The 22,858-nt window shown below is 30.8% G+C and overlaps 2 protein-coding genes and 1 long non-coding RNA gene across 5 annotated transcripts; all 3 read left to right on the top strand.

Annotated features, from left to right (window-relative positions):
• Positions 1 to 594: 594 nt before the first annotated feature.
• LOC101261449 (non-specific lipid transfer protein GPI-anchored 5) lies at positions 595 to 1,748 on the top strand. The gene is made up of 3 exons (XM_004247136.5): positions 595 to 1,060; positions 1,253 to 1,333; positions 1,540 to 1,748. The coding sequence occupies exons 1-3, from the start codon at positions 736 to 738 to the stop codon at positions 1,650 to 1,652; spliced, it is 519 nt and encodes a 172-aa protein (XP_004247184.1). The 5' UTR covers positions 595 to 735; the 3' UTR covers positions 1,653 to 1,748.
• Positions 1,749 to 4,670: 2,922 nt separating this feature from the next.
• On the top strand, positions 4,671 to 6,636 carry LOC101260862 (uncharacterized). The gene is made up of 3 exons (XR_011211406.1): positions 4,671 to 5,028; positions 6,221 to 6,265; positions 6,390 to 6,636. It is a non-coding gene; the product is annotated as an uncharacterized lncRNA (long non-coding RNA).
• Positions 6,637 to 9,527: 2,891 nt separating this feature from the next.
• On the top strand, positions 9,528 to 16,136 carry LOC101260373 (F-box/kelch-repeat protein SKIP30). 3 transcript variants are annotated; one of them, XM_004247132.4, is made up of 3 exons: positions 9,528 to 9,835; positions 13,063 to 13,173; positions 14,472 to 16,136. In XM_004247132.4, exon 3 carries the CDS (start codon positions 14,538 to 14,540, stop codon positions 15,573 to 15,575), a length of 1,038 nt encoding a protein of 345 aa, XP_004247180.1. In that variant the 5' UTR covers positions 9,528 to 9,835; positions 13,063 to 13,173; positions 14,472 to 14,537; the 3' UTR covers positions 15,576 to 16,136. The 3 variants fall into 3 exon arrangements, with proteins under 3 accessions (XP_004247180.1, XP_010326385.1, XP_004247181.1); XM_010328083.4 differs by lacking the exon at positions 9,528 to 9,835 and adding an exon at positions 9,838 to 12,716; XM_004247133.5 differs by lacking the exon at positions 9,528 to 9,835 and adding an exon at positions 9,844 to 10,577.
• Positions 16,137 to 22,858: the final 6,722 nt, after the last annotated feature.

Here is a 22,858-nt window from a genome sequence, read left to right as displayed (position 1 = left end):
GTTCTCTCATGAAATATGGAATTAGAGACTAAATATATAGTTGCTGTATTGTCACAAAACAACCATGTCAGTCATCACACAAAAATTAAGCGTAAGAATATTATATGTCTTTTCCGGTTGTAAGATTACTTTTAAGTGAAAGTATCAAAAAAAGCTCGAGACTTTTATTATTGCAAAAGAAAGTGTAACTCAAACACAACCACGATCATTGACACGTCCATTGAAGTTGTAAATATTTATCAGCACTTGATGTTTACATGACACTATAGTTAATTAGTTTAATAAGGGGCAAATACATATTAATAATCATGGTTAATAATCTGCACATGATATTCGACTTGAACATTGAATACGAGTAAATTTTTACCAATAATCTGCAATCTTTCTGTATCAATTAGACCACCTATTTATTACCTGACCAACTACAAAATGGAACATATATTTTTTTGATTGCCACATCTCTTTTCTTGTTGTAACCAAGACTACCTGTTCCATATTTTATACTACTCCCAGGCCCCACATCATTGAACACAACCCAACTTTCTTCAATTTGTCTTCAACTAGTTATTGATATCGACTATGAAAAGTTATAGTACCTCAATTTGTTAAAGTTGGTCAGCTAAAATATCAACAACGTAAACGTTGTCTCTTGTTCCCTAGTTCCATTATAAATTCAAAGTACACTAATGCTATAGTTCCACGCCTTTGATCAACTTGCTAGCTAGCATTCACTAGATGGCTTCAAAAAGAATTGAGATGGGTCTAACTCTGACTTTGGTGCTCGTGTTCATGCAATGGCATGGAGTCAGAGCACAATCAGGCTGCACCACTGCACTGGTGAGCTTGTCTCCGTGTCTAAATTATGTTACTGGAAACACAACAACTCCCTCGACATCTTGTTGCTTACAGCTATCAAGGGTTGTTGCATCACAGCCGCGATGCCTTTGCTCTGTTCTAAATGCTGGTGGATCCTCTTTTGGTGTTTCTATTAACCAAACTCAGGCTGTTGCACTTCCTAGTGCATGCAATGTACAAACTCCTCCTGTTAGCCGCTGCAACGGTATGGATATATATGCTTACAAAAGAATACTTTTACACTATTACGTCATTCAAAAGATAACTACAACAGGCTACAATAAGTGGAACTAGTCACCTTATTAGTAAAAACTACATTTAAGTTGTCGATGTATATAAGTTAAATCTGCTTAAATCTTCAACATCGTTATAACATCACTGCTTTCCTACTTGACAGCCGGTGCAAATGGACCAGCAGCTTCGCCTGCTGATAGTCCTCCAGCGGACTCATCTAAAGGATCAACCGACATTCCTTCAGGTTAGCTCCCGTTTGATCATAGATTTTGAAGTTGAAACTTGAAAAATTGGTACATTTCAAAATCTAATTAAATTTCATGGTCAAACAGTTATTTGAAGATAAATTTTTAAAATCTACAACCAAACGCTAACTGGATTTCTTTTTCACATTTTGAAATTTTTTGTTCAGGCACTGACCATTTTAATTAATCCATGGAAAAAATGCAGGAACAGGGTCAAAGGCCAGTCGTGGTGGCACATCTAATGGAAGCATTGTGGAACTCACAGCTACTTGGATATTCATTGTTGCATTCACTGCTTTTGCATCAAATTTCTTTTAGATTTTATGCTGTTTGTCCCAAAGTTGTAGTACCAAGTTATTGTGTATTGTGTCAACACTCACTATTGAGTTATTCATTGGAGTCTTGGATAGTCAATTCTTGTTTGTTTTAACTAAACCTCAAAAGCTAGCTCATGCAGTAATAATTACTGAAGACTTACTATACTAAAGAAGTGAAATTCCACCTCCCACATCAATGTGGGACTCGACTAGAGATATGAGCGTGGACAATATACTAGAAGGTCTTAATGTTGTTCATCTTGTTTTCTAACATACTTAGAACAAAGCTTTGTAAGACAACAAATTTTAAGAATATTTTTACAATTGGAAAATTAAAACTAATAGAGAAACTAGAATCAGAAACAGATTAGAAAAAAATATATAAAATATTTTTCTTAAAGAAGAATAGTTGTAAATCTGTGTTCAAAGAATCTTACTGATTCCAACAAACTTTATAAAAACACAAAGTTTTCAAAGTTTAAGAAACTAGTGAATAACAGAAGAACATAAATTAATTCACATATCTAAAATTTGTAGCACATACCAGAATCTGAAAGAACAGAAAGAAGATCATGTCCACTAAATAGGGATAGCAATGCGGTGGGGCGAGGTGGGGTTTAAGGTTACGCGGGTCGGGACGGATTTAAGGTTGTGCGGTGCAGTTGAAGTGAGTTCTTTTTAAATTAATGTGGAGCAAGGGGGGTTGCGAGTATATGTGATTTCATGTGGGTTCAAACTTAATTTTATCTTTTTACATGTTATAAGAGTGATATAACATTATTTATTAAAATAATTTCTTGACGTAAACTATTTTGAATGGCTAAGAAACTAAAAAGAAAAAAAAATTATCACACTATTTGGATTAAATATTTTGTTATTACATCAAATGTAACCAAATCAAATCCACCAAAAAAAAAAGTTGTTGGCATATTAAAAGAGTTATAAAACATTGTAATGGTTAAATAATGTTAAAACATGTTAATCTTAGCGATTAACAACTAACAAAATTTTAATTTCTTGAGTTAAACTTACTAAGTCTATTATTTGAAATGTTTTTTACAAAATATGTGAGATGAGGCGGGGCGGTTTGAAAACAACAAAATATGTTATGTGGGGCGAAGCGGGGCGGGTTGAGATCTTAATGGGTTTAAGTGGGTTTGCCTTGCAAGCGCCTCGCCCCGCCCCGCCCCATTCCCATAAATGCACAGGGTCCCATTAAGGAAATTATTCCCCTCTAGTATTCGAGGTTTGATTTGGAATATGACCTCAATCACCAGTGTATTGATACCCAAAACGCTGGTATCAGCGAGCCACTCAACGGCAGTAAAGTACACTTTGAATACTAGATTTAGTAGTAGAAGAAGAAGTCCAGAAATTTTATATATTTAAATGAGAGGAAATATCTCAATTTATAGAAAACAAAAGATAGGCGCGAAAAGATTCTTATTGCGCCTTACCGAAAAGATCACAAACCTTCGGAAAAGTTACAGTCTTTTGGAAAGGTCGTCATATTTCATAAAAGCCACAACTTTTCATAAAAATCGAAATTTCATAAAAGTCACTCTCTTTTATAAAAATCGTAACTCTTCATTTTTCATTTATACTTTCTAAAATTGAACACTTAACAACAACAGGTAAATCAAGAATTGCGTTAGCCTGCTAAGATACCAATAAGAAAATTGACAAGAGTCTAAAGCAGAGCGCACATGAAGGATGTCAGTTGATAAAAATGAACTAAATACTATTCAAACCATGTTGTTAGTTTTCAATTTAATCGTCCTATGTAAAAATACTTCACTAATTTCCAAAGAAATATATATTAATATCTGTGTTGCTCCATTTTTATGAGAGTTGCATTTTTCTGAACTTAACCCAAAGTTTTAAGTTAATGACAAGTTTTTATAGTCACACATAAGTTATGGTGTATTTCATAATACAAATTTCAAAACTAAATAAATATTATGAAATATTTAAGATCATAAAATTTCAAAAGTCTGAGAGTCTGTTTGGCTCAGCTTAAAAGCTGGTCAATCACTTTTTATCAAAATGAGGGGTGTATTACATGGTCCAAGAGAAACGTTGGGTTACTTCATTTGCATCGATTTTGCATAGTACTATAAAATTTCTTGAAAGGCATTCATATTTCTTCTCATCCCTTTCTAGTCACTTTCACCCTTATGCTTCTTTGTTGTCTCGATCGAATCCAAAACCTTAAGGTGAAGGGTTTTTACCATTCGACTATCGAGCACTCCTCTTGTCAAGACATTCTTATTAGTCCTTTCATTCTAAGGGGAAAAAAAGAGCAATTGGAAGCCCTGAGCAGTAAGCTATGTGTTGTGTGTCCTGAGAAAGGCCGGACATACATATGTAACTTTGTCGTGTATTTCTAGAAACTCAGAATTTAAACTTGTGATTTCTGGATTACGTGAAAATAACTTTATCAGTTATATCAAGACTCCCCATTTGATAAAAGTGTAGATATTAATTAAACAATTTAGAAGTCATCCATGTGACGTGGAGACAAAAGAGAGGCCCTTGACCATCACTACACCTTATATAACATACCAAAAACCGCTCGAATGCTTATCTTCACTTAATATAAAAATCCCCCAAAGACGATCAAATTAATTATCCTCTCCGTCTCATTTTATATGTTATCTATTTTAATAAATAGTTGAACCACAATACTTGATATTTTATAAAATTTATGCATAAATTATCATATTTTATCTATTATACCCTTGATAGAGTGATTAATTAATCTTGAAATGTATTCATCATTTATTATAAAATTGACTTAAGAAAACATTAAATAAAGGTAGAAGGATAAAGTTAAATAATTTCTTAATACAAGTACAAAGTAAAAATGTAACGTATAAAATGGAACAGAGAGAGTAATACTAATACAGTTGTCTACTACCTAATTATTAAGTAGGAAAAGTAGTTAACCAACATTCACAACAAAGCCTTAATTTAATTTCCCACGTAATTTTCCATATATATATATATATATATATAAATATTGCTTTCTCTCATAACTAATCCATTCCAAAACCATATAACAAAAATGCAAATATTAACAAGTAGTACAATAGGTTCAGCACTAGCAATACTTCTTTCATTGTTTTTACATGTGAGTTCTCAATCAGAAGATTGCCAAGAAGTTATCGTTGGTTTAGCACCTTGCTTACAATACATACAAGGAAATGCTACAACTCCATCGTCAGGTTGTTGCACACAGCTTGCTACTATAGTCAAGACGCGACCGCGATGCGTGTGTCATGTTTTTAGTGGAGTTAATGTCAATCAAACACTGGCTATGGCTCTTCCTAAAGCTTGTAATGTTCATATCACTCCCTCTCTTACACTATGTCAAGGTACACCTAAGTTTATCAATTATTATTTCTTCCATTTTGTATATGGATGTTATAGTACCCTATGTACTTGTCTTTTCTATTATCCAAGTGATTTTTAGATGTCTTTTGTGGAACATGAGAGTGTAAACTAACAACCACGTGTTAATAGAGAAGGTCCTTGTTTGCAACAAATTTTAAATATATGGAAAATAAACAAATCATACAAATAAAATATGAAGAAACGTAATTTTATTCATCAAGATTGTGAGTACAAATCTGTTCCTCCATTGATTCTACTCGCTAAGATGATTTATCCATGATTCGAGGACCGTTAGTGGCGTATTTCTCGAACTAGAATGATTTAGATTTGACCTCTCTATGAGATCTTGATCTCTTTATGGATTTTTCGAGATGCCTTTTAAGCGAATTTAGTATCCTATTATATAGGCATAAACTAGGGTTTAGGGTTGAGTAGCCTCCAAGAATCCTTATCTGAGTTGAACACAATTTGTAGAGTCCCAACTCGAATTGAACGCATTTTGTAGAGTCCTACAAAATTTCAATGTCTACAGTCCTGTTGAAAATACCTGTGAACTTGACGCAAATTTTATTAGTTTTTTCTCGAATTATTGGAAGTCTTAAAAGTATTTCTTTATTTGACTAACTAAATTTAAATACACTTCAGATACGCACTCTTCTCTCAGAAAGTCATGAAACTTTGAATTTTAACTTAAAAGTTATTCAACTATGCACGATTTTCTTAGGAAGTTACTCAACTTTGAATTTTAACTCAAAAGTCATTCAACTATGAATGTTTTACTTACAAAGTCACCAAATCTATTTAGGTGACTTTGTAAGTAAAATATCATAATTGAGTGACTTTTGGGTTAAATTCAAAGTTGACTAATGACTTTCTAATAAAAGAGTACATACTTGAGTAACTTTTGAGTTAAAATTCAAAGTTGAATGACTTTTTGAGAAATAAAATAATACATAATTTGTGATTTTTGAGTTAAAATTTAAAGTTGAGTGACTTTTTGAGAAAAAAAAATACATAATTGAGTCACTTTTGAGTGAAAATTCAAAATTGAGTGACTTTATGAGAGAAAAGTACATAGTTAAGTGACCATAGTAATTTCTAATGATGGTTTTCATTTCTGATGATGGTGAACTATCATTGTGACATGTTTTAATGTAAATATAAACATTTCAGCTACTTCCGCAGCTGGTTCTCCACTCTCTTCATCCACTCCTACAGGTACAAATACTAACAAATCTTGATCTTGTAATAACTCCACATTGTTCATCTTCTTTAATTTAAGCACAAATTTTATAATGGTCATGTATAATTATTATAAACTTGTGGGTTGAAATATATGCAGGAGAGAGATCAAGAACTTCACAAAGTGAGGATTCATCAAGAGGATACTCATTGAAGCTCCCATATTACTCTCTTTTATTTACCCTTGTTATACCCACTTTCTCATTGTTCAACACCATCTAAACTCAAAAGCACGTGTGAAAAGTCAGAAGGATCAATAATGTTCTTACTTACCTTTCAATGTAATTCACGCTTTGTGGTTTGATTCTTTGCATCTTTTAAACAATAGAGTCAGGGTTCATGGTTCAGTTCGGATAATTTTTTCTATATTTTCATCGCTTCAATTTTTATCTATTTATTAATTTAGAGGTACGACAATAATATACTTTCAAATACATATTAAATTGACTATATTTCAAAGATAACACTACCAAATCAATTAATTATATGTACTCTCTAAAGAAAGAAGGAAAATTGTTCGTATAATCGAGTTTTATATTATATGTAATTTCCTCTAAAAATAAAATCATATGCATTGAATTTAACCATTTTTCAAGGAATATAATAAAACTTAATACAATGATCTGCGTTTGTTTTGCTTTTTTCTTTGCAAAATATTAAACAGTTATGATTTACTCGGATATCGTGACGGTAATTGAATTAATAATAATTAAAGAACTATCAATGTATGTTATAGTGTAATGGTGCATTATTTCGACTTTAATTAGATATTTTAGGTTTGAACTTTGAATTTAAGAAAATCTTATTAAAAATGTCAAACTAAAAATAATAATAATTAAAAAACTTTCTGAAAATAAATATATTTTTGAGATTATCACAATGAAGACTATAAATTAAACAAGCTAAAAAGTAAAAGCAAAGACAACAAACACCTAATACAAATTCAAAATCCAAAAAATTAATATGATTAAAAAAATAAAAATAGACCGAAGCACCTTCTTCGTGATTTGCATAGGATAATTTTGTAAGTCACAAATTGCCCAATAACAAAAGATAGGCCGATGCCATTGAAAAATGAAATGATACGAATTTTGCAAATAAAAAATATACAATTTAAAATGTCAAATCATAATTTAAAATTTTACTCACATTTTATAAACAAACTTTATTTACGAAATGTCATGAATCAAGTCCAACCCAGTATGAATACCAAGGACACACAAGTAGCGCTAATTTGGAATCCAAGTCGAGTAGTGGGTGTGAGAACGGTTCAATTAAAGGGATAGTGGTCGGTGATTCAGAGATTATGCAATGTTGAAGAAAATGTTTTTTCTCTCCTCTTATTTTAGTGTCTTCTCATCTCCATTCTTATCTCTATCTTAAATTACTCGTTATTTCAATTTCATTACAATTCAATAATTTAATTATTATAATTAAAATTTTAAGATTGTAATAATATTCCAAATCTCTTACTAAAATATAGTGAAGATTTTGATTTGTTACACAAAATAACGAAAATGTCAAGTTTATTGCTATTAAAAAAAAGGTGGTTGGCGTAATTCTTAATTTGTGAAACTCACCATGCTTTCCGTCACAAAATAATAGTAAAATACCACTCCATCAAGGAAAAATAAAAAGTTCAATCAACTTTCTATTTTTTGTTTTATTTTGTATTTCTGCTTGCTATAAATTTTTTGTCCACTTTTAATTACATTATGTTTTTTAAAAGTTAATTTAATTATTTTTTAAAATTAAATCATATTAATCACGTTAATTGATCTTATAAAAAAATTAAATATTCAAAAATTATAAAAATAAAACTATAAATTATATTTTTTATAATAATATAATAAAATATATATTATAAAATATTAATCAAAATTTTTATAATTTAACTTTAAAAGAATCATCACAATTAAAAGTGGAGGAAGAGTAGTTAATTTTACCTTTCTCATCAGCTAGGCAGAAGGTCTCGTGTATTTTTTAGCTATATCTAGTCTAGCTATAAAAAGTAATACTCCTGTACCTTAAGTCTTAAGCAAACAATTTAAAAAAGATTTATAATTAAAGTTATTTTTTATATATACATGTACGATAGATATGAAATTTGAACGTATTATTATTTTGAATTTTTTAGTAAATATTTGACTTTATTAATGTTCTAATGTGAATATAATGTGTGTATTTGTGCATAAAACGGATCAAATTGTAGCATTATTATCGTTTTAGAGATCCAATCATTTGATCTATGTGAATGGAATTAACAATTGTTTCCACATAAGGTTGAAAAACAAAATAATAAAAATTCGTAAGTTGGTTGTGTGTTTCTTTAAACGGAGATTGTTTATATGCCATGAACACTACATGATTAAAATAAAATAGTATTGCAGAAAAATATAAAACGTACTTCAGATAAAAAAAAATAACTTCTCAATTTTTGGATAATTTTCTTTTATTTTTCTTGCTATTAAGGATCTTTATGCAGTTTTAATGAAAGCTTTTTTTTTTCAAATAAACTTTTTACAGCATAATGAGAGTGAATTTCCTATAAATTTCCAAATTTTATGACCAATCAAATTGTTTATAAACGAAATGAGCAATTTGAAGTGTTAAAGTAAAAATTTAATGTGGCATGCCACAACAATATTCCAGTGCAAAATGTATAAATTCCTATTTTATTTTTGAGTTAATTACAGTTAGTTAATAATTTTTACGTGAAAAAATTTAGCTAACATTTTAATTATAAATTTTAAATTTTATCTTTAAATATCAGTTTAGTCATGAAATTCAATAAAAATTTAAAAATCTAATTTTCAAATCTCAACTTTCATTCACAAAAAAAATAGTTTTTTTTTAAAAAACTAAACACAATTTTAAAATTCAAAAATACAATTTTAATAACAACTTACATTTTCAAAGTTTCAAACTTTCATATAATATATGACAGAATGAGAGCTTGAAATAGTAATCCCACCGAATTCATGTGATCACTTGATTAGACATGAAAGTTTAAAAAATATGATAATAGTTTGCTATGTTTTAAATATATTTTAAAATACATAAAAATTTAAATAAAGTGACACATCTAAATAGAAAAAATATTAATTATGTTATTAAATATTTAAAAAAAATACATCTTTCTTAAATTTCACTTGAAAAAAAATTATTATAATTAATTATATTAATTAAAAAAAGTGTGTTACGTAAATTGAAGAGACAGGGAAAGTACTAGTTATTTATTGTAGCATGGTTGGACAAGTAGAAATTGAAATTATGATTTGGATCAAATAATAGAAAACCGAACCAAATGACAGAATTCTGATGATGTAATAGGAATATGCCTTAATCAATTCTTTCTTGTTTTAATTTTGTTAGGGTAAACTCATGTTACTTTCCAAAAACACTCTCTTCTAATTATTCTAAAACACTTCTCAAAATTGTTTTTAAGGTAAATCTGGTATTTGATTATTCATTCCTCATTTGTAATCACTCCAAAAAAGGGGCATCTTCTTTCACCTCTACTTGTTCAAGGGCTGCAGGGTTCAGGTATATTTATTTTCAATTTCATCTGAATCAGTTGGGAATCGGGTTTGCTTTCCACTTAATTCTTGGAATTTGTTCAAGATTCCCCAATTCTTGAAACACCCAAGTTTAGTTTTTTCCTGTTTTTTTTTTTCAAGATTGCTCATTTTCCCAATTCTTGAAATACCCAACTTTCTGTTTTTGCTGTTTTATACTTCTTTCGTTGTGTTAGGGATTTGGGTTTAATTGGGTGATTATGTTTATGTACTTTTTCAGCTGCCATCATTTGATTTGTCTTGTTAAGATTTGGCTGTTTTTTGTGTGTTTTAAGAGTGTTTGTATTTACCCTTTTCTGCTTTTTATTAGGATAGTTCATACTTGTTTATGATGGAGGAATCAATTTGATCTTTAGTGCTTTGTTGTTAATCTATAGATTCAACCATGTATCAAATCTTTTGCCATCTTAGTGTCTTTTCAGTATACTTGAACAAAATCACTCTTTTAAAAGATGTTTAGCTGGATTGGTGAAAGAATTGGTTTTTGATTTCCACTTCGAAATGAACAAACACATCTCTAGTCGTAGCAACTTAACAATGTAGACACTTGTGAGAATTTTCTCATCATGGTATGAGATTTATGTCCAATTATGATATTGGCGCAACGAGTATGGGACTATATAGTACTACTCTATTATTGCGGCTAAAGAACTTAGCTGCAGGTCTCAAGACAATAACAACAACTATGCCTCAAGTCTAATCTAGTTAAGGTTTGCTAAATGATCTTTGCCATTTCGTTTGGGCTTATTTTCTTGTAAGTGCTCAAATTTTTAGTGAGATAAATGCAACTAGAGTTTATCCAATTCTCACAATTATTTGTATGCTAACATTCAAAACTTTAACCAAAGTAAAAGGGCACAACACTGAAGTGTACAATGACAGCCTATTCGGTACTAGTGGGTTTTGGCATAATAGATTATTGTTTTTTTTGTGTGTATGTGTTCTTGTTACTAACTTCGTATCAATTTATATGTCTTACTTCCCTTCTTATTTAGTTCTAAAAAATACCACTTTTCTATACATTGTAAGCTTTACTTTTAACATCTCATTTTACCTTAATGACAATGACACTCCCTTTTGAGAATGACTTGACATGTTTAAGATTACAAAATTCGAAAGATATTTTTGATATGTTATATACATACCCCTTTACTTTATGACCGCAAGATTCAAAAGTTTTCTTTATGTCTTAAACTTCATATTCAATATCACCATTCTCAAAAAAATGTAGACTTTGTACCTAGTCAAACAATCAAACTAAGAAATATAAAATGAAATGGAGTAAGTATGAAATATCGTCAATTTTTAGATTACTTCTCTCCATGTGATTTTACATCCACCTCGCCCTTTTGACACATTCAGTTATCATAGTGACACCTATAATAGGTGCGTTTGGAAGTCTATAACATGTCCAAATCATTTCAAGCGACCTGCTCTCAATTTATCCTTTTATTTGTGCCACTTGCACATTCTAACGTTTGTAATCGTTTATATCTTGTACAGGCGCATCCACCTCACCATTCACATTTCTCCAATTATCATTCTTTTGCTATCTTTACATTGCCTATCAACCTACCTACAGCCCCCGTCTGTTGCAGACTTAGGAATTAGGATTGACGATAAGATCCTCACATAAGTGAAATTCATGAGTAGGGTTTCAATAAATGAGTTAAATTAAGATCAAGCTTCATAGTGTTCTTTGAGATTAATATCTTCTGTTTTATAACTGGAAATCTTATGTTAGTTTTTGCTTGCAAACTAAGTTGATTTTTCGATCTGCTTAGCTTTGAAATGCTGATATTTGTGCAATATAAATTGCATAATCCTGAAAGTGATTGTGGAAGGAAACAGCTCATACTGACTACTGTCTATATCCAGTGGCGCAAGCCATTTATTAACCTTCTGTCCTTTTCCTCCTAGTTGTAATTTAAACTACGGTTAATGTCTACTCTGGATTTCATTGGGCACTTTTATCCGTAGCGAGATTTCTTGCTTTTAGGCAGTCAAGCATCAAATCCTTTTGTTTTCTGGTCAGTTCTTAAGTATTCTCTAACCAATCGCTGAAGCTTGATCCACAGAGAGAATTTGTTTCACTGTACCACCAGATTGCCCCATATGCGTGTAATAATTGTTCCCCTTTGTGCTTATTCCTCAAGGTTACCATCACCAGTCATTTTCTTACTTTGCTTTCTTTGTGCATTTAAAATGAGCTCTTCGCATTCGTTTCATCTGTTCTCTTTTATTTGTCATTCCACTCTCTGCTGTGCTCTATTTGCTTTATCTGTACATACCCTTTTCCTTCTTCCAATCAGAACAAACATTAAGTCCCAAAATGGTAGAGTTTTGAATTGTCAATCACTACTTTTAATATTGTATATAACATGACTTTTGACCCGAGTCTCGCGCTTAATTTACGTGGAACTATTTAAGGCCTAAATCTCTCTCATTTGAATTTTCCATTGTTTAGGGAGGTAAAGGTCTACTGTAATACTCTTTAGCCACTTATAATGCTCTTTTATTAAGTAAAAATGGATAAATTCCCTCAATGCTTCTTTGGTACCTTGTTTTATTTTAGGGTTGGGGCAAATACTGCTTCTAATAATGTAGAGAGAATTCCTTTTGTTTTATTACTGTAGTGTTAAGCCCAAGCTTGCACGCACCGCAACTAATTCACAAGTTTTGTGCTACCTCCCGCAAGGGTTAGATAGGAAGAAATCCACCTAGTGTCGCCACTACCAAAATGCCTGCTTTCCAAGGTTATTAGATTGACGACTCAGCCGTTAGGCCAGCCATTGGGGGCTGTAACATTGGGAGAAACTTGGTTCACCATTATAAGAACCAAAAAGATGGTATTGTTTTTATACTTTTTAAACTTTATTCTCCATGTCTTAATGTTTTTTTCTGTCTTGCTGTCAGTTTCTCTGTCGTAGATACATGTACTATTGAAAATAAAATCCTTCCTTCCAATTCTTTGGGCAACATTCCAATCTGGTCTGTCCCAAACGGGTGAATTCTTTCTTTTAAGGGAAAGCAATCAAGTCAAAACACTACTGCAATTTTATATCATTTCAGCTTTAATAGGACATCTTTATACTTCTTTCACATCCTTTTACACTTAATCTTTATATTTTACTACCTTAAATATGATATCTTCTTTGTACTTTGTTTCCTTAATCGCCCCAAATGATAATCCAGGTTGGTAAATCTCGTGGAGCGGTGGAGGATTAATTTGCATGGTACTGCACTTCCTGTTTACAGAGAAGTAAAATCAAATAGAAGCAAGAGGGAGAGTGCTCACATCTGTAGGTGATGTCACGACCTGAGTTTATTGCTGGATTATCTTTTTTGTTTCTGCTTAACATTTTTATTTCGATTTATTCATAAAGTAGCTGAGAAGATATTACAGGGTATCGTTTTGCCCAAGTACTTAACTACAGTGATTGGTAACATTCTAGCTGCTTTCAAACTGAACATATTGACGAAAGACAAATGGAATAAATTTTACTTTAGGGTTGTGGTAGCCATATTATTCCACTTTAACAGTTCTCCCCCCTTTTTCTATGGTTGTTCCCTAGTTTTGCTTGAAACTTCCTGCCTCTTTCACCCTCATTTAAGACACTACTAGTGCTATCTCTACCGTGGATGAGATACAGCCAGAGTTTGTAGATTTACATGATATCTCTAGGTTCCACATCATTTTGAGAAATCAGGTTGGCACAGGATATGCTTATCTAGCTGCTTGTAAGTTTCTCTAAAATACAGTTGTATGCTTTTGTAAGATGGGCATCTTTGTGGCATAGTAAATTTTTTATGCATTTAGAAATGTAGCTACTTTGTGTAGGACTTTATTGTTTGGCCAAAATCAGGAGAATTAGTTAAGACACGTCAAGTACTTGATTCAGTACCTTCTTAAGTTCTCTGCTTGCAAGATTCTTCTCTTTGAAAATGTTGTGGAGGTCATAGATATAGAACATATGATGTTTGCCTTGTAGAAAAACTGATAATATTTGACTAATATGGTGGCTCTGCAATGGAAATGCTTTCCAGGTCTTTGGTTCATCAATATTTAAGCTAGTGTGACTTACTATTCCCTGGTGATAGGGATCTTATGGGGCGTATTGAAATTGTAGGGGAAAATCTTCTAGTTATCCTGTTGGGTGGTCTTTTAATTCAACTTTTCCAAATGAAATAGAAAGATTGTTGCGTCATTTCCATGTAGTAGCACTTCCAATAAGCTTATAGTGTTTGATGAGGATATCAAAAATTGAATCACTAATGGAGGGGACATGAGTGCATTTGATAAACATGTTAGTTCTTGCTACAAAAGGTCCTTTTTTTTCTATCCTTTCTATTGTCTGGAGAGAGGTGGCCTTTTGTCTTTTCTTTACATGTCCAAATATGCTTGAAGATTGGGAAAGGCAGGGCATTTAGAATGCAGACAGAGCTCTGATCACGGGATCAGTGGACTAAGATGTTTGACATTTTATCATATTCAATACAAAGAAGTTAAAATTATCCTGTTATATGCTGCTCTTTATTCTAGCAGATGTATGGGTTATAATGTCTGTTCAAGATCTCTACATTAATTTGTCATGTTTTTTCAGGTCGACTTTTAAACAAGATTTATCAGTCAGTTCAGTACTATTGGGGTAGATGCAAGCTTGATAGTAATGTCTGTACTCATTGAAGGGCTTCCTGATGCTGTTGCTCTCAGGTGTCTTGCACGGGTTCCCTTTTATCTTCATCCCAAGTTAGAACTTGTTTCACGTTCCTGGCAAGCTGCTATTCGAAGTGGCGAACTATTTAAGGCAAGACAGGAGGTCAAATCATCTGAGGAATTTTTATGCATCTGTGCTTTTGATCCTGATAATTTATGGCAGCTTTATGATCCTATGCGTGATCTTTGGATTACTCTCCCTGTTCTTCCATCAAACATCAGACATCTGGCACACTTTGGTGTGGTATCTACTGCTGGAAAACTCTTTGTTCTAGGTGGTGGTAGTGATGCTGTGGATCCATTGACTGGTGACCAAGATGGAAGTTTTGCCACTGATGAGGTCTGGTCATATGACCCGGTAACCCGAGAATGGAGTCTGTGTGCGTCTATGATTGTGCCTCGGGCAATGTTCGCTTGTTGTGTGTTTGATGGGAAGATAGTTGTTGCAGGGGGTTTCACTAACTGCAGAAAATCAATATGTAAAGCAGAAATCTATGATCCCGAGAAGAATGTTTGGGATCCGATCCCTGATCTCCATCACACACACAACTCTGCCTGCTCAGGAGTGGTTATTGGTGGTAAAGTTCATGTATTGCACAAAGGTTTGTCAACTGTTCAGGTTTTGGAAAATGTGAAGCAGGGTTGGACTGTGCATGAGTACGGTTGGCTCCAAGGTCCCATGGCTGTTGTTAGGGGAAAACTTTATGTATTGAGTCATTGGCTCATATACAGGCAGGAAAGAGAAACAAGGAAGATGGTAGTTTCAGCATCCGAGTTCCGTAGAAGAATTGGGTTTGCGATGATAGGTCTGGGTGATGATATCTATATTGTTGGAGGGGTTATTGGACCTGAGCGCTGGAATTGGGACATTAAATTGCTGTCTGATGTTGATGCCCTGACACTCGGAAATGAGAGGCAAGTGTGGCGTCAAGTTGCTCCAATGACAAGGTGTAGAGGAACGGTCCTTGGCTGCACGTTAATGAGAATATAGGTCTTGGATAACGGATCGAGTTCCATTGCAGTTTTCGATGGATAACTACTTCAAAAAGGGTTGAGTTGTTCCTGCAGGGTGCAAGGGATGAGATGTTCAGCTTCCTTGCACAGTATATATAACCCTTTTAGCTCAATGCTGCTGGTTCTTTTAGTAAACCTCTGTCCATACCTTGAATGTTAGCGATTTTAACATGAAAACTACGCGTATTTGCATCAAGGAGGTTTCTTTTCTCAGAGTTTTTGCTATCTTCTTGTGTTGTCTGTATGGAAGATAAATTAGTTTGTTGTTGCCTCTGCTTGATTCTTTTCTATTAGCAGCGGGCATGTTTGTCTATTATCAAGTTGTCAACAAAGTGAGCCTAAATCTTTTTGGTCTTTTTCTTTTAGTCAAACCAAGACATATCCATGTATTAGGATAAGCCAAATCATAGTTCAGCCACAAGATGGGCATTTGAGATTCTAAAGCCATGTTATATGTAGTAATTCTCATTGTACTTGGTTAATCTACCAAGCAATATTCAAGATTCCATGGAAATGAATGGAGTGGTTTTCAAGTGAATTGCTTTGACATCTATTGAATAATAGATAGTTTGGGACTTTGGAAATGAATGGAGTGGTTTTCAAGTGAATTGCTTTGACATCTATTGAATAATAGATAATTTGGGACTTTGGAAATGAATGGGTTTTGCCTTTTTCAATCGACCCGAATGCTTAGTGTTGTTATTGGTGTGAGTCGCAAGGAGTCTTGATTTGAAGTCAAGTTGTTCGAAACGAGTGCACTACAAGCTTAGGCTAATACATTGCTAACATAGAATTTTAGGTATTCATTCAACCTTGGTTCCTTGCTAGTTCTAACTACTATTATCCGGAGTGAATTCAAGATTTGAAACTCACAAATATTGTTGTACTTATAAAGCAAACTTACCACTAGTAACAAAGACCAAATGGATGGTAGGGTAGGGTGTACATAAGATCGTCTCAACAGTCACACACTTATTAGATTACTTCAATTTGATTAATTCCGGCATCTCTCCATTTCTCTTTATCGCCAAGTTCCTACTTTCACACAATTATCGAACCAAAATAAGCTAGGGGCAGCTTGATCATATTCTTCTTAATAAAATAAAGAAAAACATTAAAATTTTAAATGGAAAAAAAGGATAAATATACCTCCTGAACTATTATAAATGCTATGCAGATACCATTCATCATACTTTTGGGATTGGTGCTCCTGTCATTCAAAAAGTAGAGCACATATACTTCCACTCTAACGGAAGAATAAATAACAACATGTGGCACAATCTTATCTGTCGATTCGATATTTAATAAATGTCAATCGATGAATAAGATTACGACATATGTATATATATTAGTATAAAGGATATATATGTTATATAATATTTGGACAGCAGAAGCACCAATATCCTAAAAAACGAAGGATATCTTCATACCATTTAGTACTCTTCAATTCAAACATTATTTACTTTGAATATTAGTAGTAACAAGCACATTACCACTCATCGATAATTCTACGAAAAAGCACAATCCAAAATAGTTTTGATCCAAACAAATTTTGATTAATGGATTGTGATTTGTGATAAGTGAAGGACAAAAATAATTGGCAAAAAAAAAACAAAAAGAAAGAAAAAGACAAAAAAAGAGTTTATTGTGAGCTTTGTATTAAACAAAATTCAGCGCCTGTCCTTCACGTGAAGTCCTCGTGCTCAAACAGTGCACCTTTAGGCGTCACAGTCTTATTTATCTGGACAAAAAAAAATTAATTAAATTGATTTAAAATAAAAAAAAATAGTTAATTGTTTAGAAAGAGAGTGTATTTTATTTTTTCCTTTTAGAAGTGAGTGTTCTATTTCAAGGGAATATGTAATTTTCTGTAAAAAGAAAGACATAAAGGGAAACTAAACTAATGATAAGAAGAAGAAGAAAAAATTGCATGATTTAGTAGACCCTTTACTCCAACTTTATTATATTAGTTATCATGATGCTGAGAATATTTATTTTAATTTACTTGTCATTTTATAATATTAATTCTTTTTATCTTTAAAATATTCTTGAAATAAGATTAGTTAAGTCTTGTTCTTAAATATATTAGTATTACTATCATTTATTGAATAGCGAAAAGGATGGAATGGTACAAAAATACTTTATAGTTATGATTTTTTTGGGAGACGTGCAAAGAAAATGACTATTAATACGAGACAAAAAGATTATTTAAGAATTTTTTTTCTTAAAAAAAAGATTGTACTTTAGGTTTAATAGAGATCTATACTATATAGTTTGTTTAATTATGATTTAAAAAAAAGGTGAGTGAAATTGAGAGAAGGATGAGAGAGATGAGGGGCAAAGAGAGAAGAGAAGGGAATTATATTTATTTATGGATAATTAATTGTATATACTATATATAGAACTAATATGTATATGTATCAGGGAATACAATTATTTTGTACTATCAAGTTCAATTGTACTAGCGAAATGCAATTTGTATAAAAAAAATATGATTATATCAATGTTGTATTTCGTAACAAATTGTATTTGCGTACATATGTTGTCATGTATATTTGTATTGTTACCTCGTGTGTTTGTGTTTTGTATTATTGATTATTGTCATGTCACATGTGTATTCATTTGTTGTCATGTGCACTTGTATTTTGTATCACTTAAAAAATTATGTATAATTGACAATTATTATTTGTATTTATAACATTGATTGTTAACATTTGTATTTTGCATCATTTGTTGTTATTATTTGTATTTGTATTTGCATTGAGGGAGAAAAGAGGACGTAAGAGAGAGGGCAAAGAAAGGCTAGCGAGAGAGCACAAAGAGAGGAGAAATGTGTGCGAGAGAGATGAGAGACGAGAGAGAAAAGTGTTATAAATCCTTAATTATAACTATATTCGTTATAATTCTTTTAAATTATAATTGTGCATACAAAAAATGTACCAAAAATATTATTAAGTACAATTTTTTTGCATATCACTATAATAAAAAAATACATTATAAAATATTAATTAATTTTTTTATCATTTCAACTATAAAAAAAATCATGACTGTTAAAAATGAACGGGAGTAAAAAGCAAGATGCATATACTTGTTCTTGATTAGTGTGGTGGTGATAATGGTTAAAATGAAGTTTGTGTGCTTGAGATATTTATGATGAGTAAGCTATATATATGCATATGAGTTATCCTTGTCAGAAGACAAAAGAGGAACCAGGCATCATAACTTCAAATAAAAGAAATTAATGGTTGGATAATGATGTAAAACCCCACATTGATTAGTAAGTGACATGAATAGTGATGTGAAGCCCTCAAGTTGTTTGTTAAGTGACATAAACAATGGCCTCCTTCCTTTTGTTGTTTGATGGTTTTTGAGTTTTGACCCATTTTTACTCCTAAAATGACTTCTCTTTTCTTGAAAGAGACTTGTGCATAATTGATTCCTTCCCATAGATAATGTCTTAACCTTCGAAAATGTACAAGTAACTTTTCAATTTATATTCGAAATTCTAGAGACACGCTTATATTATCTCCGTTCTTAATTATTTATCCATTTTTCCTTTTATAGTTGTTCCTAATTACTTGATCATTTTGACAAAATCAAGAAAGGACAACCTGAACTTATTTGATAAGTAATTTCTATCTCTTTTTAGCTTACGTGATACTAGCTTGAGAAAAAAGTCAATTGAGCTCACAAATTAGTGTCACATAGGTCGAAAGGAGTAGAAAATTATTAATAAAATAAATTTAAAGGATAATAGGATCTTAGCATAATATAAGTGTGTCTCTAGAATTTTGGACATAGATTGAAAGGTACTTGTGCATTATTCTTTATTATATATATATATAAAAAAAAAAATTGGCAACATAAATCATATGAATTGAAGTGTATATTACTAACTATAAATTTTTATGTATTGATAATATAAAGGATTTCATTATAATGGTATAATTGACTGCCCCCTCAAATTCCAGCCCTCTCAAGATATTTTTCATTTTACAAAGCTAAAAAACATGAAGGGTATATTGTAAATATATTTTATCTTATAGAAGAAGTTATATAACATAATTTATTTTTAATACATCAAATTAAATATTATATAAAAAAGTAATCTCAACATAATTTAAAATCATGTATGCATTAATCATTAATGTATTTTATTCAACATTATTTTTATACACAATATAAATGACTTCTGAGGTATACATATATACATATATACATATATATATATATATATGTTAATTAAACAAGCTTCGTATTAAATATTTTAAGCTAAAGGTCATTTGACCCAAACTGAAATAGTTTCACTGGTTATTTTTTTATTGTGAGAAATAATAACTCATCATCATGTGGACCTAATGAAATTAATGTGGGAACAAAATGATGTATGCAGTGGGCTCTAGTCTCTACACCTTCGCAAAATTAAAAGGAAAGACTATATAATAAATTAGACCCACTTCATTATTATCTATACGTCCAAAAAAATTTATTTTGTCAAAATAGTTAAGAGTTTTTTTATCATATATTGAGAAAATACATATAGATACATGTGGAGGTGAGCGAGAGTCTTTATGTATTCCAGATATATGTGACGAGCGAGAGTCTTTATATATTTCACATACACGTGAATCACATCAGATAATTAATACATTTGATCTGATTTTCATGTATTTGAAATATCAAATATATAGAAAAATTACTAGCGAAATTTGTTATATATCACAAATACGTATGAAACAATTTGAATACGGTGTATCTAAAATAATTTACACCTAATTTTGATGTCTAACTTTTTCGAGATAGTTGATTAAGTCATTGCATTTGATATATTGTTAACGTCATTTCCAGTTATCAGTGTTTTTTAATTTTTAGATTTTTCCTTTCGTCCTTAATTTTTGGATATTAACTTAGGATAATTTTATTAGAAAAAAACACTATATATATTGATGTTACACTTTAATTGTCAACCTAATCTTCGATACATGTTTTTTCTTCTTCTTCTTCTTTGCAATGGAGTTGGTTAATTAATTTGATTTTAAGTTGATGGATTTCTTGTTTTTCTCCTAATTAAGTGCATTAATTGCGAGCTGATGTTTTATAGTATGTTTTAGATTCTGGTTTTTTAGAAGCAAAGGAATTTATTTACGAGTTAAATTGCAAATGTACATTAAACAACTTTTATTTGTACCACGAGGGACTAACTTGAGTATTGGTCGTTATTTTCTTCAAGAAAATTACAGGTTTGATCTTTAAATTTTAAAATATTGGAAGAAAAAATCACCAAAGCAAAACACTTAACATCAACGAGCTACAAAATTCAAATTTTTGTAGAGGTTTGTCTTTGAAGAGGCCGATAAATGAGTTGCTCTGGTACCATTTGACGGTCTTACTTGTTAGTAATATTATCCGCTTTATAATTAGATAAGCACGGTTTTACATTGCTTATAGGTAAAGTTTAGTTATTTATATACTCAACCACCGTCTTAACCCCTAGGTCACTAAAGCCATCACTTGGGGCCTCTTATTTTGAGGGTCCCCCATTTTTACAAAAACAATAACTTATATATATTGATTGTTTTTTTTTTTTAAAAAAAAAGAAAATTATATGTACTATTAGTGCTATGATTTCTGCTAAAGAAATTGTATATGACATGAATATAAATCTGATTTTTATAAGTAACAATTTGATGAAAATATGGATAACGAAATCACCAAGCCGCTTGAAGAATCTTTAGAGTTTATTACCTTATATATGTCGAGTAGATCAAACTATTTTTTCACTTCAAAATAGATTTGAACCAATTGAAGCATATAGAAGTAATTTTGATTTCTTATTTAGAGGTAAAATATTGAGATTACTAGATGATGATCTTTTAAAAAAAAGATATTGTTTTAACTTGAACTTTCTTTAACACATATTAGTTATTTAGATATTGATGGTTTAGTATTTTTTTTTTTTGTTTTTTTTTTAATTGAAAGTGTCAAAGAGAAATAATATAAGTAGAAGCGAAAATACTCAATCAAATAAAAAGACTTGATTCTTTTTCAAATACACATATTATTTATAGAATAACGTTAACATATTATGTAACCGTTGCCTCAACCATTTTTTTTTCAAAATTAAAATTGATTAGATCTTTTTAAATATCAACATTGTCTCAAAGATAGATTGAATGACTTAGCTATATTATCATTTGAAAAGGATTTATTAAAATAAATTGATTATAGAACAATACTTAATGACTTTGCATCTAATGTTGTTGAGTCGGCTCTGTATTCAAATGTTTCACCGATATGAAACTTTATCTTAAATTAGACTGTTATAACAATTTTTTTCTTTTAACGCCTAATATATTCATCTCGTGAGTGCGTGTACTCAAGAGATGTCGAACGAAGCGTGAGAGATAAAAAATTCAATTGTTGGGTGTGACCAAGACCAAAAATACATTTGCATTATCATCATTTTAATTTTTGGAGAAAATGGTCAGAACTAGCGCTGTATTATTTGAAATAATGTAAAGTCTATTTGAATCGTTTGATAATAAATAGCCGGTAAGTTTAAAATATTATGATTCTAATTGTAACAAAATTCCTGTGTTATAAAATGGTTGATGTGTTCACGTAACTAGACATATTTATTCACTATCATATATTAGTATTATTTATATGTATAAAAATAATATGTATATTATCACTAATAAAGAGCATTATATATATAATGAGCGAGATGAAAGGCAAAAGAGTGAGTTAGTCATGTTAATGTTAGATACATGTGAAATATACTAGGTAGTAATTAATATAAATTAAATATATGTATTTATATGTATTTGATATGATTCACATATATTTGGTATCATGAGTAGAAATTGTTATGGGTCTTAATACATGTGAATCCACTTAAATACAATGCATCTTAAACAAATTACACTTAATTTTGACAGTATATATTCCAAGATACATGCATCATAATATTACAAAGTAGAGTATATCTAAGTAATCAACTTCTCATTTTACGAAAGGTATGTAAATTTTCCTAAACAAAAATATATTAATAATCACTATTATTAAAAAGAAGGAACAATGAATACAACGTGAACAAGAAGTTGGGAATTCTCTTTTTGAGAAACATATTTTGAGATTTAGAAAAATTTATTAAGGATATTTAGTATTTTATTTATTTCAATTTGTTTATCCTTTTTTCTTTTCCAAATTTGCTTTGTAATGAATGTATTTTTTTTTTATAATTTGTTAATTTTAAAT

Source organism: Solanum lycopersicum, chromosome 9 (genome assembly GCF_036512215.1).
Source record: "Solanum lycopersicum chromosome 9, SLM_r2.1".
Taxonomy (NCBI): Eukaryota; Viridiplantae; Streptophyta; class Magnoliopsida; order Solanales; family Solanaceae; genus Solanum; species Solanum lycopersicum.
The sequence above is the reverse complement of the archived record's forward strand: the minus strand, read 5'-3'. Positions and strand labels throughout refer to the sequence as shown.

Bases quoted from the DNA above. Each gene is read 5' to 3' on its own strand.
- LOC101260373 (XM_004247132.4), top strand. From the start codon at position 14,538: ATGTCTGTACTCATTGAAGGGCTTCCTGATGCTGTTGCTCTCAGGTGT.
- LOC101261449 (XM_004247136.5), top strand. From the start codon at position 736: ATGGCTTCAAAAAGAATTGAGATGGGTCTAACTCTGACTTTGGTGCTC. The intron at 1,061-1,252 runs GTATGGATATAT...CCTACTTGACAG, and splicing joins TCCTGTTAGCCGCTGCAACG to CCGGTGCAAATGGACCAGCA. The intron at 1,334-1,539 runs GTTAGCTCCCGT...GAAAAAATGCAG, and splicing joins ATCAACCGACATTCCTTCAG to GAACAGGGTCAAAGGCCAGT.